Consider the following 17,606-nt stretch of genomic DNA (forward strand, 5'->3'; position numbering starts at 1 on the left):
AGAAGGTATTCCTGTGTCCATCTATGCCAAAAGAGATCAGCCATATACTGGACTTGTTTCCAACGGCGTCTGGCATAAAGGTCAGTTTTTTGAAAGGTTCCAGGGGGTAGGATGGGTTGTGTTTTTAACAGAAGGATGTGATTTGGGGTCAGCGGCTCCAGATCATGAGGCTCAGAGGACACAGTGGAGAGGGGACGGTTATTAAGGATAGATTCCACCTCACAGAAGATCGTTTGCAGGCCTTCATCATCAAGGATTTGTTGATGGAGAGTGGAGGTCAGCACCTGACGGACAGATCTTATGAGTCTTTCCCAGACTCCGCCGTAGTGTGAGGCTGCAGGTGGATTGAAGCTCCACTGGATTCCATCTGAAAGCAAAGCTCCTTGGATCTTCACCTTGTTTAGTGAGCTCAGGGCCTTCTTGAGCTCTGCTTGGGCACCCACCAGGTTTGTACCATTGTCTGATCTGATGTGCTTAACCTGACCTCTCCTGCAAATAAACCGTCTCAGAGCATGAATACATGAATCCGTATCCAATGAATAAGCCACCTCCAGGTGTACAGCTCTGCTACTCATGCAGGTAAACAGGACTCCATACCGTTTAACCATACTTCTTCCTCGTCTCACCTCAAGTGGGCCAAAATAGTCCAATCCCACATTGGTGAAAGGAGGGAGGTCAGGTAGGAGTCTTTCCTGTGGCAAATTTGCCATTTTTTGCTCTCCTGTTCTGCCTCTCACACGTCGACACACAACACACCTTGAGATTATTCTTCTTGCTACTGAGTGTCCTTTTACAACCCAGTACTTTTTACGGAGCTCAGACAGCATATAGTTTCTCCCACTGTGTCCAGAGCGTTCGTGGATGTGTCGTAGTATGAGGTCTGAAATGTGAGCATCTTTAGGTAGGATACAAGGGTGCTTAGTCTCATCTGGCATTGCAGATTTATGTAGGCGACCACCTACTCTTATGATGCCTTTGTCTAGCACAGGGTCCAGCCTACAGATCTTACTAGTCCTTTTCACTCTGAATGGTGCTGTTTCCAGTGCTGCCATTTCAACTGGGAATGATTGCCTCTGAACATAAGTGATGACTGACCTTTCTGCCTGTGAGAGATCTTTCACTGTGAGGAGCTGTCCACCAAATGTGGTCCTGAAAGTGCTGAGTTCAGTGCTCATCTTTTGGCTGCTTGAGCGGGTGGCAATGTGACCTGAGGTAATTTCCTTTCGCCTTTTGATGATCAACATCAGAATGTTCTTTATTTTGACATACCATGCCACTGCTTTTAACAGTCTCATCCAATCTGAGAAGAAGGAGATAAGATGGTCTGTGGGAGTCTCATTGGTTGTCACTGCTGTGAATACAGCAGCACTTTTTTTGACCTCTGGGTCATCTTGTAACACTGCTTGAGAGACCAATGATTTTTCGATAGCCCAGTTTTCTTCCGCCTTCCACAGGAACTCTGGGGCATGTATCCATCTTCTTTGCTGCATGAATTTGACTGCACTCATTCCTCTTGAGGCGTCATCAGCAGGATTGTCCTTGCTTTTTACATATCTCCATTGAGACAGGTCTGTATTGTCACGAATCAGTGCTACTCTGTTGGCAACATAGGTCTTAAACCTAGTGTAGTCATTTCCAATGTACTTGAGCACTGTTTGGCTATCTGTCCAGAAGACTGAGGGATTCATGTCAAGGTGCAGTTCTCTCCTCAGCATTTTGTCCACCTTCACCAACAATGCGGCAGCTGCCAATTCCAATCGTGGTACTGTGATTTGCTTTAATGGAAGGACTCTGGACTTTCCTAGGACGAAGGTAACATGCACAACATCCTGAATGTTAACCTGCCTGATGTAACTCACTGATCCATAGCCATTTTCACTGGCGTCCGCGAAGTGATGCAGTTGTGCGCATTTCTGTGTTCCATAGTTCTTTGGCTTTATACAACAGGGAACACTGAAGTTTTTAATCCTTACCAGACTGTCTATCCATTCCATCCATCGATCTGAAACAGTCTGGGGCAACGCTTCGTCCCAACCAAAACCTTTCTGGCAGAGCTCTTGCAGCAACTGCTTGGCTGGGAGAATAAGAGGAGCCAGAAAGCCAAGTGGATCAAAGATCGAGCTCACAACTGAAAGTATTCCTCTTCGCGTATGTGGCTTTTGGTTGAGATGGATGTTGAACTGAAAGTGGTCCGAGTCCACACACCACTGCAGCCCCAGCGTTCTTTCAGTGGGGAGGCTATCTTTGTCAAGATCCAAAGTTCGAACTTCCTTTGCCCTTTGCTCTGGGGGGATGGAAGCTAGAACTGCTCGGCTGTTGCTAACCCATTGAGTGAGCTGAAACCCACCCTTGCTGCATAATGCAGTGAGATCCTTTATCAGATGGATGGCCTCAGACTCTTTGGCGACTGACTTTACACAGTCATCAACATAAAAGTTGTGTCGGACAGTTTCAGCCACTTGAGGAGGAAACCAACATTCATTGTCATCAGCTGTTTTTTGCAATGCAAAGTTTGCGCAGCTTGGAGAGGACACAGCACCAAAAATGTGAACTAGCATGCGGTATTCCTTAGGGGCCATACTGGTGTTGCCTTGTGGCCACCACAGGAAGCGCAAGTAGTTCACATGAGATTTGTCCACTCTGACCTGATGAAACATGGATTTAATATCAGCCATAAATCCAATGGGCTCCCTCCGAAATCTCATAATCACTCCCACGAGAGAGTTAGCCAGGTCAGGACCCTGCAGAAGTTCTGTGTTGAGAGACACGCCTTGGTAAGAGGCTGCACAGTCAAAAACCACTCGAAGTTTTTTCTTTTTGGGGTGGTACACCCCATGGTGTGGTATGTACCAGACTCGTCCTGGAGACTGTGTCAGTTCTTCCTGTGGGACCGCCTCTGCATAATTGTTCTCAAAGATGTCACTGAGGAATGCAATATATTCCTGCTTGTACTGTTGGTCCATTTTCATCTTCCTTTTTAGGCTCTGCAGGCGCTGTTCAGCCATTTGACGGTTGTTTGGCATGCTGATGTTGACTCTCCTGAAAGGTAACTTTAAGGTGTAATGTCCATCCTGTAGGACAGCCTCACTGGCTATTTCCAAAAACTTTTTGTCCTCAATTGACATCTCAGTCTTTTCCTGGGATGATACCTCATTAAAGTCCTGATTATATTGTGAGATCAGAAGCTCCTCCAAACTTGCAACTGATATCCTGTTCACAATCACTGCACTGCCATCACCCCTATTTCTAAGTGGCCCATTTACAACCCACCCCAGAAGAGTTCGTACTGCATAGGGGCCCTCCCCTTGGCTGTTAATAACCTCCCAGGGCTCTAACATCTTTGGGGCATTTGTGCCAATTAACAGTTCCACTTTAGCATCAATACTGGGAAGTTTGACTTTGTTCAGGTACGCCCACTGCGTTAAGTCATTTTGCTTAGGAATGCTGCTTAGGGTGACTGGCATTTCATTCTGGGTGAAAACATCAGGAAGGGATAAGAAGTTGTCGCTGTCCAGTGCTGAAACTTCAATTCCAGATATGACATGAGATGGAACAAGTTTTTTCTGATTCATGGTGCTTAAGAGAATGTGTGTTTTTCTGCCTTTCAGGTTGAGTTGAGACATGAGCGCCTCGGAGCAGAAGGTAGCGGTGGATCCAGGATCCAAGAGGGCATAGACTTGCAGGACCTGGCTGCCTTTTGCTGCTTTAACTTGAACTGGGACAATAGATAACACATTCTCTTGTTCTCCGGCCCCTATATGGCCACATAACTCTGCTGATGCTCTGCCTACCATACTGGAGAGCCTCTCAGTCTCTTTAGTTGCACCCTCTGTAACATTAATGTGCAGGACGCTTGGGTGGGCTTGCTTGCACACTCTGCAGGTGAGACGTCTCTTGCAGTCTCTGCTAATGTGTCCTGTGGAGAGACATCCAAAGCATATACCTTTGGTCTTTAAAAAGTTGAGCTTGTTTCTGTGTGTTTCCTCCATGAATGGTTTACACAGCTCCAATGTGTGTTTACAGCTGCAGAAGGGACAGCAGGGTTCAGGCTGTTTTTCTTTCGGGGTAATAGTGACACCTGTGGCAAAACTGCTGCTAGATGACTTTGAGCTCTGTAATTTGACAGGAAACCTAACCTTTGCAGCCACTTTTCCTTTAACCGCTGACTGATCTTGAAGGTCGCCAAAAACTGGATCGGCTGCTATGCGAGCTTGTTTTTCAATGAAACTGACAAGGTCCAAAATCCTAACCCTACGACTGCGCTCCTCTTGCAGTTCGTAAGCCTTACTACGCCATCTCTCTCTGAGCTTATATGGCAGCTTAAGCACAATGCTTCTCATGTTGGACACTGTGTCTAGTTCCTCCAAATATTCCATTTCCTCCATAGCGTTGCAGCAGCTCCTAAGAAACATGGCATAATCTTGCAGCGACCTTGAATCCTCAGGTTTAACTTGAGGCCAGGATAGCACCTTTTCCAAGTATGCGCAGGAGATTTTATATGCATTTCCAAAGTTTTCTTTTAGTAACTGTTTTGCTTTCTGATAGCCTCGGTCTGGAGACATGTATTCACAGCTTTTGACTAGCTTTTGAGCTTGGCCTTTTGTAAACTGTATAAGGAACTGCAACCTGTCTCTGTTGTTGTCGGTTTTACTTTCAACCATACTTTCAAAAGAGTGAATGAAGGACTTGTACTCCAGAATTTGCCCATCAAACAGAGGAATGCTTCCTTGTGGTAGTGTAGACAGAAGTTGCTGTTTCACAAGAATCCTTGTCAGGTTATTTTGATTCTCCAGTATTCTGCTCATGTGGGTTTCCTGCATTGAGCTGGACATAGGATGGATTTGTCCTTGTGACAAAATTGACTGAGTGTTTTGGGCTGGGGGTATGACAGGGGGCACTGAGGTTGGTTGTGGCCGTCGCTGAGCAACACTGCTGGCTTCTTGTTGAACAACAGCCTCACTTTGTTGGTCATCTTCACCAAAATCAAAAAGGGGAAACTGAAAAAGAGTTCCTGCCCTGCCCCTCACTACTGGAGTACCTTTATCATATATATGAAGTGGACTCTGCAGCCCTTTATCCTGTTGTGCATCCGCAGCTGATGCACCTAATCTAGATCTTTGGGCAGTAGCTACATCAGATTGTGCAGGGTCAAGAATTGCCCTTTCAGCCTCTTTCAGGTAGTTTATTTTGGCTGTAGTGGCTGCTATTTGTGTCTGTAATTCCAGTGTTTCCCTCCTTTTTTTTAGTATTTGTTCCTGCTCCTCAATGGCATGTTTTTCTTGCAACTTAGCAGCTTTAGCCATCAGAGCTGCTCTCTCTGCCTCTACACCAATGCGTAAAGTGGATGATGAGGTCGATGCGTTGGATTTGACTGATCTTATTGACACTGAGTGTGTATCCACGTCATCCAAACCAGCGTTTGCGTTTGTATATTCACCTTCCCCAGGTGGGAGGTCTCCCAACTGGGTGAGAGCAGAGGAATCATCAGTTGTGATGACCAAACCGGGATTTTCCCAGGCTGAAATCCATTTTGTTACCGTTGCGAGAAAGGCTATTATCTTGTCACATCGCGGCTGATACCATTTATCGTTATCCTCTTTTAGTGCGTCCTCATCCAACATATGAGTATAAGAGACATGCAAAGCTTTAAATTCCTCCAATTGTTCATTAAACTTCATCATGTTTCCTTTGACTTCATCAAGATATTCTTCACTCTCCATTAACGCATTCACAATGTTCATTCTCCGTGTTATATGTGCAGCTTTCCCCGAACGAGATGCGCGCAGACGCGCCGCAGTGTCCTCCATATTTTTAGCAGGATTCACTTGTTCTTCATCTGAACCTGACATTTTGCTCCCAAATAAACTTCCACAAAAGTCACCAAAAAGTTCAGAAACAGCTCTTTTTCTTTCTGTTGTCCTTGTATTTCGTTCATCAACTCAGTTTCATTCATAAGTTCATTTACACGCGGCTCGTTTCACCGCTCTCAATTGTTTGGCCACGTCAAAGAAAATAAACAAATAAAAAGATTACAGTCCGTTAACACAAAAATCAGCGGTGAAATTCGTTTCCAAGTATTTTTCTTTAAACGAATAATGTCTCAGGTATGTTTAATTTGGAGCCACATACCTCCTTTGAAGAGTTTCTTTGTCCCTTTGTTTCATTCACGTGTTGGACGCGTCAACATTTCCTCTCTCTTGTATTTCCTTGATCCATCAAAAGTCCTCCAGTTAGGATCCACAGCATGTCATTGACGTTTTGTAGTGGCCAAAAATAAAATAAAATACATGTCCTGTGCGTCTGTCCTATTCCTTTTTTATTTAGGCGGATGAGCAGTGTGTCTGACGCGCAGCCACAAAAAATCCAGTAAGCCGTGATGTTCTCCAATAAAAAGAAATTTATTATAAAAACCAGAAAAACTAAAACATAAAGCAAAACATGATGCTGCGGTCAATGACAGTATCGCTGCCATCCAGGGGGGCCCCTGGCTCCATTCAAACTCTCAAGTTAAAGGTTAAGCCCCGCCCCCACCTGAGGAGGGAGGAGAGCGCACCTTACTGCCACCTATGTATACTTGACAAAACAGAAATTATCATTAGTTATTAGAAGAACATGTAATCAATGTCATCCCAAAATAATCAATATATCCTGTAAACAGAAATAAATTAAATAGCCTTAAATGCGGCTCCTACACTATGCATTCACTTGAACAAACATAAAACAGTTTTGTCCTAATTTAAGTCCATCAAAGACAACACTCTCAAAGGAAGCACATCAGTCCTCTTGAACTTTCAACACATGTTTAGGATTAAGACATAAATTCTAGAATATAGCCCAACTTTTGGCTGCCATTAACCTGATGTAGAGCTTCAAAAATGAAACAACCCAGACAAACTGATATTCACCCGCCCAGTTTTGACTGAAAACTGCCCAATGTGGCAACGATGATCAGAGACGACCTGCACCAGTTGAGTTATTTCCAAGTATATACAGTCAATGGTTATTCAAAAAAGCAGCACAGATCCTGGCGGAAAATTTATCTCGGGCTGGGGGCGGATGGGCAGGTCAGTCAAAGATTCTGTTGAACAAGAATAGATCGAAGCTGCTCATTTAAAGTCTGTGGACTGAACTTTGAACTTGTTCTTGTCAACACTGTATGCTTGTTTCACCACAAGAGGGTTACCTAGGCAACCAGAACTTGGAACATCCGCTAGCAAGAGATGGGTGACAAGCCAGTTGCTGTGTACATGTATGGGGCTTAGGAGTGATCGTTTCTCCGCAAAATTTAAACTGTGATGCGCAAAAGTGTCCTAGTGCACGTTCACGGCTGAGAGACAAATATAAACGTGGTATAAATCCAGTTTCCATCGCTGTCATGTGTTCCAACAGGCTGCAAGTTTCAGCCGTGGTCCAGCTGGACCGCATGCACCGACCAGTGCGGAGGAGGGATCCAGGAGCGCTCCAAGGCCGTGAAGAAGAGATCGAAGGCAAAGAGGATGCCCGGGTGTAAGGACCGGAAGGAGATCCGTGCCTGTAACACTCATTCCTGCTAGGGGGCACTACTGAGGTGGGTGGGGGGGAGGTGACGTTCCTTTAGTGAAGATGATGACGGGGATTGACTTTTTTTGTTGGTGTGAAAGGAGGTGAGGTGAGATGATGGAAGGGTGAGAAATAGGGGAAGGAAGGGAGGAAGGAGGAGATGATGATGATGATGATGTGCTGTTTAGTGAAGCCATTGTAGACATTTAGTTAACAGGGCTTTTATTTTAGACCACAATGGAAGTATTAGACATTAATGTCTGTGTCCTGCAAAAAAAGAAAATAATAATAAGATTTCAACAATTTGCATAAAATTGAAAATGTATTTTCAGCAGTGAATCAAATATGCTGGTATTGTTTTATCAATTTTTTATGCACAATCCAAGGATTTACTGAAATAAATCCACCTTTTCTCAACCTAATTAATGCCACCACACCACTAACCAACGTTTAACATAATCTTTAAGTGACATTATTATGGTAATATGACTGGGTCTTTCTTTTCATAACGATAAAATGTTAATTTCTCGCAGAGAGTTTAACAAAAAGATCAGTACTGCTCCTAGTCTGTATGGTAAATATGAAGCTGGCGATCTTATAGCTCGGTTCCTTCAAAACTTTTTTACTCTCTGAGTGAACATATGTTTTAAGTGCACTCCTTTAAGTGCTAGTCATTTCCTCTCACCCCACTTACCCTGTATGTGAGGCGTTTAGGGGACAATGGTAAATTATAGCTGCAAAGAATTAGTTTCAGTCGGTATTAGATGCTTCCAGACGCCTGTTAAAGCAGCAGAGTTTTGGGAATGTTAAGAAATAAATAAAAAAATCAACCAAAGATAAATCATACGAGAACTTTAATACATTCATTATAAATATTACAACTTGTGCAATGCTGCTGAAAACCGAAGTGACTCATGCAAGAGGGAAAAAAGATATAAACACGCAGAATAGCTGAACTGCATAACCGTGTCCACCTTTTTATAATTGGATATGTGGTTGTATTCAAATTCAGATTTAAGCTCATGGTAGCTGGTTTACATCTGCCTTTGCCTGAAGTGAACTCCAAATAATAACTCTCAGCTGTTCTCGGAGGATTCTTTCAGATATTTTCTCGGTTTAATGTTACCACAGGAGTCACGGGCTCTGAAGAGCAACAATGGGATCTGACCCAAGCAGAGTGAGGCATTAGATGTCCCGCGGGACGCAGTGAAGTCAGTCATCAGCTACTGTAACTACGGGACGTCCTTCCAAAATAGATGAGAGGTCAAAAAGAAAATGTATAAGGGAGGCCGAAAGGAAAATTCTGATTTGATTAATCTTGGATATTAGTTTTTCACATCACAACAAACCAACCTTATGTTTTAACAGCGGTGTTCACACTTTTTGTACCAAGTGGCTCGCTGACCTCTGTCTCACGCCACCCCCTGAGCAGGAGAAAATTAATTGAGAAAAAACTGCAGTGAAATCTGGTCGACAATATAAAACTTCTTTGAAACCAAAGAGCCGCTATAAAGAGTCCGCTTAGTCAGGAAAGTTTCATATTCAGCATACAGTCTTTGCGTTAAACTCCCAGCTAGATGGTATGGAGGAGGAATTACTGTGACACACATATGTCTGAATAAAATGACACAATATTTAAAATTAAGGTAAATATTCACTTATATTTGGTAGCTCCAGGAATCCTGTGGGGAAAAAAATCCCCATTAAAAATATACGTAATTAAATATTCATTTAATTTAGAGTGAAGAAAGCTGAGGATTTTTAATTTTTTTGCAGGACATAGATGTTAACACAGGAAGTTTCTGCAGACTTATGGATGTACTGTACATCTACTATCTAACCAACCCGTATACATGACACTACTATGTAATTACTAAAAAATAAAAAATAAACACTTTCCCTAATAAACAGATACATTTAAACGGAGATGTTTTATACTGTTGAGACTAGTCTTTATATACTGTACTGCTGTTTATCTGTCGTTTCAGCTGATGTAGCATTTAAACTAGCTCTCCCTGTCAGAAAACTTTATTTCAGCATGTGTGAAGATGATTAAGTTCGGTTCGGGCCATAGACTGTATATAAATATGGACTACACATCCCCCCGCTTCTTCGCATTGGTGAAACTGATGCTATTTTCGTGGGGATACGGGCGGCGCCATCTTGCGACTTTGGAGCCAGAGTTTGATCAGTACGGTCTGAGGGTGGAGCCACGTGGAGCTGCGATATCGATGCCCCGCCCACATTTACTCCAGACTCACACTCGTTTTCGTTTAATTAATACTACGCTCTGCTCTACCTCCACCAGTTACAAGGAACTGTTGGATTATACACTGTACTTATGTTTTTACAACTCTCACGGTCCCATCGGACTACTTAACGGAGCAGTTGGCATGACAACTGGTAGCAATTATGTCACATCCTGTTTCTATAGCGTCAAATAACAAACTAAAACAAAACTCATCCATAAAATTGACACTTGAACATTCATCAACATTATATTCACTACCTGAAATGACAGAAACCATCCTTGAAAAGCAATTAATTGATGCCCCATCCACTAACATTAAGGGGGCGGAGCTTATGACCTATACTGCAGCCAGCCACCAGGGGGAGCTCTACTTGCTTTGGCTTCACTTTTGAGGAGCAGTTCCTCCGTCCATCTTTATACAGTCTATGGTCCAGACATTATGCTTCATCAGCCGTAGTCGTCGTATTTAAACACAGATAGCTAAAGGGCGGCATGTGTCACCGGTGGATACAAAGGTTTTTTACAGCGTAGGAACCTGTAGGACAGCTCGACACACAGTAGACTGTTACCTTGGTTACGACATCCTTAATTCCCATGTATAGTTTTTATTGCATTTTTCATTGTGTTGCCATGTTGAGAGTGATCAGTATACTCTTATTTAGTCTTACTTGGCTGACTATGTTGCAGTTAGTTTTTTTTTTCTGTTTTAACCAGAATGTCTTCACCAAAACTGTGTTTTCTGTAGATGTTTTTTTTCTTTACAGGCGTCTTTCTCTGATTTCTTTCCCTCTGTATCACGTGACTATTTTGTAAGAAACCACCTTTACAATAAAAAAAATGTAAATGTGAAAATCGTGGAGTCACTGACGTGGTCTTGTGATGAATCTTGAGTAACTTTGTTTGGAATATGGTCAGTTTAAAGGGGACAAAACGACAGACTAAGCCTGGACTTGTAGAGTTTTTTGAGAAAAACTCTACAAGTCCAGTTGCCTTTTTTTAACCTTTTTTGGATATGCCATGACCTGGATGACTGAGAACCTTCACAGACGTATTTAAAATCAAGTTTCACCAGCAGGCTTGTTGCACCTGGACTGTCCTGCAATTCCATTGAGGTTAAAACTGCATGACCTGAACTGTGCTGATTAAACACTATACATGTGAACACTGAACATATTAGCCCTATAACACCAAATGAATCATATTTGATTCATCAGTTTCAGAGACTTCTGTACCACCCTCATAATCACTACCTTCCTGAAAAAACTGTTTCATACAATTTGACACTTGTCTTCTGCCCCCTGGTGGATTTATCCAGGCTCTGCAGCCAGTAGCAGGATTTTGGCAGCTTTTGCCAAAATGGCTTAAAGTTAAGGTCAGTGGTAGAAGAAGTCTTCAGTCCTGCACAAGGAACCTTTCATAAGTAAAACTGTGTAACTATTAGAAGCAAAGTGTTGTTAAAGTAGTCAATTCAAGGTACTGGTTTGGACTTTCATTCGATGATTACTGAGCTAGTTGTGATTAATGAGCTTCTGCATCCTGGTGGATTCATCCAGGCTCTGCGGTCAGTAGCAGGCTTTTGGCAGCCATATCCAATATGGCTTTCTAGTTCTTTGCAGGGAAATCTTTTCTCATTTTACTGTGATGCACTATGCCTACCAAAGGTTAATTTTATTTTGTTTGAAATTTATTTGTATTTAATTAAACTGATTATCAACTAACGACCCACACGACCCTCCAGAGGACAAGTGGTTACAGAAGACGAGTGAATGAATGAACCTATCTAACCAAGTACACCACTATTTGTTATCTTAGCCCCCACCAAAAGGCAAAATAAAGAAAACTTACATACATATCCTATAAGAACTTCACTTCACAAAATTCTGACTATTACATATGGTTGTCTAACTGCTGGCATCATGTCATATGAAATAACAAAGTACAGAGAAGATTGGAGCTGGGAGAAAGGAAGACAGGACGCAACGATTAGAAGCAATGTGTTGTTAAAGTATTCAATTCAAGGTAGTGGTTTGGTCTTTCTCCCTGACATAGGAATATATACGACCTCATTAGATGATTAATGAGCTAGTTTGAAATACTTTCTAAACAACAGACTGGTTTGTGGACAGATTTTTGGGAAAACATTAAATCATTTGAACCAATGAAACCTTAAAAACGCACTGTTTGGACGAGCTGTTAACAACTCATCCAACCACACGCTGCTTTTTTAATCTCTGTGTTTTATTTTAAAAAACTTGTTTATTATTTTATTGTGTTGAATCACCATATTGGAAATGAATCAAAGCTGTTGAATGTGTGGAACAGAAAGTACGACTCTGAAGTAGTAGTGAAGTGGGAGTATGAAGGAGCACAAAAAGGAAATACTCATGTGTGCCTGAGAGCAGCCCTTCACTCAGCGTAAGTGTTTATTTCTCCGGCTCTGGTTAAAGTTCAGCGCGTTGTTTTGATGCTTCAGGTAATATCTGGTGTACCGTCAGGTCATGATGCGTGGTGTGAAAAGCCTCTTGGAATAAATCCTGAACTGAGGAGTCAAGGATTCTAGAGGATGTTCTTTTTAACTTTTAGCGGAGTTTCTAATCTCTCTGAGCTAGTGATTTACTCAAAACACTCTCAGAAAGTAGAGAAGACTTGCATGCAGAAAATATTTCTGTAAAAATCCCCAGTGTTTGCTTCTGCAGGGATAATATGACCTGAAATAAATGTGTCATATACAGTAAATGGCATCCTTAATGAGTCCTTGTGTCTGTTGCAGTTACATGTTCTCTCCACTAGATGGTGATGCAAGAATGGAAAATCACACGAGGAAGGAAGTCAAGATGTTGAGTGTGGGAGTGTAAGAAAAATGGAGCTGACGGACTTTACACATAATGTAACATCTTAGTCTCACTTATTATTTTCATTTTTTTTTGTTTTTTATCCTCCAGTGTATCTACTATGTATACAAACAAAAGCTGAAACGAAGGCAATTGGACATGTAGAAGTTTTGTGGATGAGTGGCAAAATGTTCAAACATGTCTAGCTGCCCTTGTTTCAGCAGTGATATACCATGACCTGGATGACTGAGAACCTTCACAGACACAACCTGCCTATGATGAATCTTATATTCAATCGTTACAGCAACAACTAACTCACCTGTGATAGACTTGTTCTAGTATCGCGACTAAATGTACGCTTTAGTCAGATGTGTGTATCTATGACAGATGTACACTATATTACCAAAAGTATTCGCTCACCCATTCAAATGATCAGAATCAGGTGTTCTAATCACTTGGCCTGGCCACAGGTGTATAAATTCAAGCACTCAGGCATGCAGACTGTGAAACAAGACATTTGTGAAAGAATGGGCCGCTCTCAGGAGCTCAGTGAATTCCAGCGTGGAACTGTCATAGGATGCCACTTGTGCAACAAATCCAGTCGTGAAATTTCCTCGCTCCTAAATATTCCACAGTCAACTGTCAGCTCTATTATAACAAAATGGAAGCGTTTGGGAAAAACAGCAACTCAGCCACGAAGTGGTAGGCCACGTAAAGTGACGGAGAGGGGTCAGCGGATGCTGAAGCGCATAGTGCAAAGAGGTCGCCGACTTTCTGCACAGTCAATTGCTACAGAGCTACAAACTTCATGTGACCTTCAGATTAGCCCAAGTACAGTACGCAGAGAGCTTCATGGAATGGGTTTCCATGGCCGAGCAGCTGCAGCCAAGCCACACATCACCAAGTGCAATGCAAGGCGTCGGATGCAATGGTGTAAAGCACGCCGCCACTGGCCTCTAGAGCAGTGGAGACGCGTTCTCTGGAGTGATGAATCACGCTTTTCCATCTGGCAATCTGATGGACGAGTCTGGGTTTGGAGGTTGCCAGGAGAACGGTACATTTCAGATTGCATTGTGCCAACTGTGAAATTTGGTGGAGGAGGAATTATGGTATGGGGTTGTTTTTCAGGAGCTGGGCTTGGCCCCTTAGTTCCAGTGAAAGGAACATTGAATGCTTCAGGATACCAAAACATTTTGGACAATTCCATGCTCCCAACCTTGTGGGAACAGTTTGGAGCGGGCCCCTTCCTCTTCCAACATGACTGTGCACCAGTGCACAAAGCAAGGTCCATAAAGACGTGGATGACAGAGTCTGGTGTGGATGAACTTGACTGGCCTGCACAGAGTCCTGACCTGAACCCGATAGAACACCTTTGGGATGAATTAGAGCGGAGACTGAGAGCCAGGCCTTCTCGACCAACATCAGTGTGTGACCTCACCAATGCGCTTTTGGAAGAATGGTCAAAAATTCCTATAAACACTCTCCTCAACCTTGTGGACAGTCTTCCCAGAAGAGTTGAAGCTGTAATAGCTGCAAAAGGTGGACCGACATCATATTGAATTCTATGAGTTAGGAATGGGATGGCACTTCAGTTCATAGAATGAGTAAAGGCAGGTGAGCGAATACTTTTGGTAATATAGTGTATGTTCATCCTGCTGCTCTCTTCTTTCTCCTTTTCTCTCTCTACATGACCGGCCTCAAGCAGATGGCTCCTCCCTCATATGAGCTTAAGGCTCCGCTCAAGTCTTGACGCAATTTGAATTATCATACTGAAAGTTGTACTAATCAGCTGAGATGGATGTGTGACTGAAAAAGAACCATCAAAATCAAATGTCAGGCTCAAGTTACTTCAGTTCTATATACACTGATTAGCCACAACATTATGACCACTGACAGGAGAAGTGACTAACATTGATCATCTTGTGTCAATTCAATGTTCTGCTGGGAAACTTCTGGACCTGGCATTCATTGGTGTGGATGTTACTTAGACATGTAGCACCCACCTAGACCAGACCAGGCACCCCCCACCCCATAGCAATGACACTCCTTGATGGCAGCAGCCATCCCCAGCAGGATGCAGCCTGACACAGACACACACACAAAAACACTTTAGGAACAACTAAAAAAAACATGAAGAACAGCACAAGGTGTTGACCTGGCCTCCAAATTCACTAGATCCCAAACTGATCAAGTATCTGTGGGATGATCCACAGAGGCCCCTCCCCTCAAAGACACCACAGGACACCCTCAGAAGGCCCATGTCCATTCTCTGATGAGTCACCACAAGGGAGACCTACACAATATTAGGAAGGTGGTCATAATGTTATGCCTGATCGGTGTAAGTCCTTCCTGCCTAATCGGTCTCTCTGCTCCCCTCCCATAGTTTGGTTACATTCTTTTATGTTATTTTTATATTTCTGACACCCTACAACATTTGCATACATATCCTTCACACCACTGATGTTACTTTCTGCATATGCTGACCTTTAACCTTTAACTTGGTTTAATTTGATATAAAACAAAGCCGTAATCTACCACTAATCTGTCACTGGTGTGTTTCTTTTTTGGTGTGGCTGTTTGAGCCAGGTCATAACACATCCCAAGGGCTTCGTCACCAAACTAATTTAGTTTAAATGGTGAAATGTGTATAGGTGAAACATCTTGTTCTTTAAAAGAACAAACCGGTGAACATCCAGTAGAAGCACCAATAAGAGAAATAATATATTAAGTCCTGTTTCAATGAAAAGCAACACTGCCTCTCATCTTTGGTTTTCTTTTTTTACAGGCACAGACGCTATGAAGCCAGCCAAAGAGGTGATAATGTACTTTTTATCAGGATTTAATAACCTATTTTACTAGGTGGTAAAGCGTGATTTTTTTTTTAACATGTTAAAAAGATTAGAAGCATTTTGTTAGAAATAAACTTTTTTGGGAATTACTTTAAGGGGAAATGGATAATAGTCTCATTGTACTTGTAAAAATGAGGCCTCAGCCGGCAGCAGATTAATTTATCTTGAGGTAAAGCCATCTGGAAGAACTTTTTTTTTTAACCTTTAGACAGATCCAGGAGCTGCTTCCCTCTGTTAACGTTCTCCTAGCTGTTGTTTCATATTTAAGACTCAGACATCATACCTGCATCTGCAGCATATTCATTTAGTAATGTTTATTCTTCAGAGTGCCCTGTTCAACATCCCATATAGCTTGTTTGTCGCTGCATTGAGGATACATTACGCTTCTCTCTAAATGAAAAATTCACGTTTGGGTAGTCACATTTCATAAGCAGCCTCTCATTAAACATTCTACATGTCTTATGCATCGTTTTATACACATTTCCAATACCCAACATACAGTCCCTCACTGAGAATTTAATATAACATTTGGGTAACAAGAGTCTTGGGGGTTAAAGGGGTTCAATTATTGAAAATGGCATGAAAAAGCCGCTCGGCTGCTTTCGGTACACGCATCCTCACATAAACCCTTCAATCTCCGAGGTTTTAAAGGAAAGGGACTTGCAGACACCGTCGTGGGACGCTCGTCTGCCTGCCCCGTTCGAGGCTGAGAGCATATCTAAATCGTTGCTCTCGCAGCTGAAACGCCACGCCCACGACCCAGCAGCTGCAAAACATCATTCAATATTGATTATTAGAAGATAAAAAGCTATTGTTTCATTGTGCAGCATCCATTATTCATGAGCATCCTCCGCTCTATGTGGGCTGACTCCACGACACTTCCAGACTCGTTGTATTGAGAGGTCCACAGCTGGAGTTAAAGTGGTGTAACATAGGGGGTTCCACAAGTTCCTAATGCGGGGGGTGCCTGGTCTGGTCTAGGTGGGTGCTACATGTCTAAGTAACATCCACACCAATGAATGCCAGGTCCAGAAGTTTCCCAGCAGAACATTGGATTGTCACAAGATGATCGATGTTATTCACTTCTCCTGTCAGTGGTCATAATGTTGTGGCTGATTGGTGTATATAACCTTTTTCAACCTTAACATGTTCCAGACTACACCAATCAAGAACCTGCAGAGCTGACAACAGAGGTTAGTCCTACATCATACCACCACCAGGGTTTAATGTTTTTAATATATTGTCAGTTCACACAGGAACCAGCAATTGGGACTTTGGTGTATTGACAAGCCTTAACAATTATGCCCCCCTCCCCCCCAGCAACTCCCACCTCATCAGTCAACTCAGCTCACCTGTGCACACAGCTGCTCCTCATCCTCTGTAATCAGACCAGCGTATATTCACCAGTCCCGCTCTTGCTTCTTTGCAGACCTTCCAGTCCTGACCCTGCCTGTCTCTAAGGCTGCGTTCAGACTGCCAGCCAAAATCCGATTTTTAGCCCATTCAGATTTGAATCGGATCTCGATTTTGAAGTCTGAACAGTGACAGATCACATGAAATCCGATTTTTGCCAAACGGTTGCAAACCACATCCAGAGGTAGTTTCATATCGCATTCGTATCGGATATGGACAGATGCGTCTCAGTCTGAACAGCTCCCAACACTCAGATGGGTTTTGACTGTCCGTGACGTCACTTACGCGACGCCAGGCCAGAACCGATGCGCCAGACCGCCTGCCTATTTCCGTTGTGGAGGAGCCACGTTACGGCCACGGACAGTGATATTACAGCTATCACAATGGAGGAGGACTTTGAAAACAATTCGCCTTGGACAGAGGAAGAAACTGCATGCCTTATAAATCTTTACACTGACGTGACGTACATCCATCGTGTTGTTTGTTGTTGTTTTGCTTGTCGCTGTCGCAATTATATGACGTCTGACAAATACACGTGCTGAATGACGCTTCCGCTCGTTGCTACAGCAACCTATCAGCCCGGTGAAGAATGTGGCCCAGTCTGAACAGAACCATATCCGATTTGGACACTTGCTAAAGGCAGTGTGAACAGTCAGCCCTAAAAATCGGATATGAGAAGGAATCAGATTTGAATCAGATCCGTCTGCAGTCTGAACGCAGCCT

The 17,606-nt window shown here is 42.9% G+C and overlaps 1 protein-coding gene across 1 annotated transcript in view; it reads left to right on the plus strand.

The window, feature by feature from the left end:
• spon1b (spondin 1b) overlaps positions 1-7,553 on the plus strand; it is a gene marked incomplete at its 3' end in the record, with an annotated part of 103,159 nt that extends 95,606 nt beyond the window's left edge. The window contains exon 16 of the mRNA XM_084554939.1: positions 7,390-7,553. Within this exon, the coding sequence (XP_084411065.1) occupies positions 7,390-7,553 (164 nt within the window). The remainder of the gene's footprint in view (positions 1-7,389) is intronic.
• Between the last annotated feature and the right edge of the window lie 10,053 nt (positions 7,554-17,606).

The sequence above is a fragment of the Chelon labrosus genome, assembly GCF_963514085.1.
Source record: "Chelon labrosus genome assembly, chromosome: 11".
Taxonomy (NCBI): domain Eukaryota; kingdom Metazoa; phylum Chordata; class Actinopteri; order Mugiliformes; family Mugilidae; genus Chelon; species Chelon labrosus.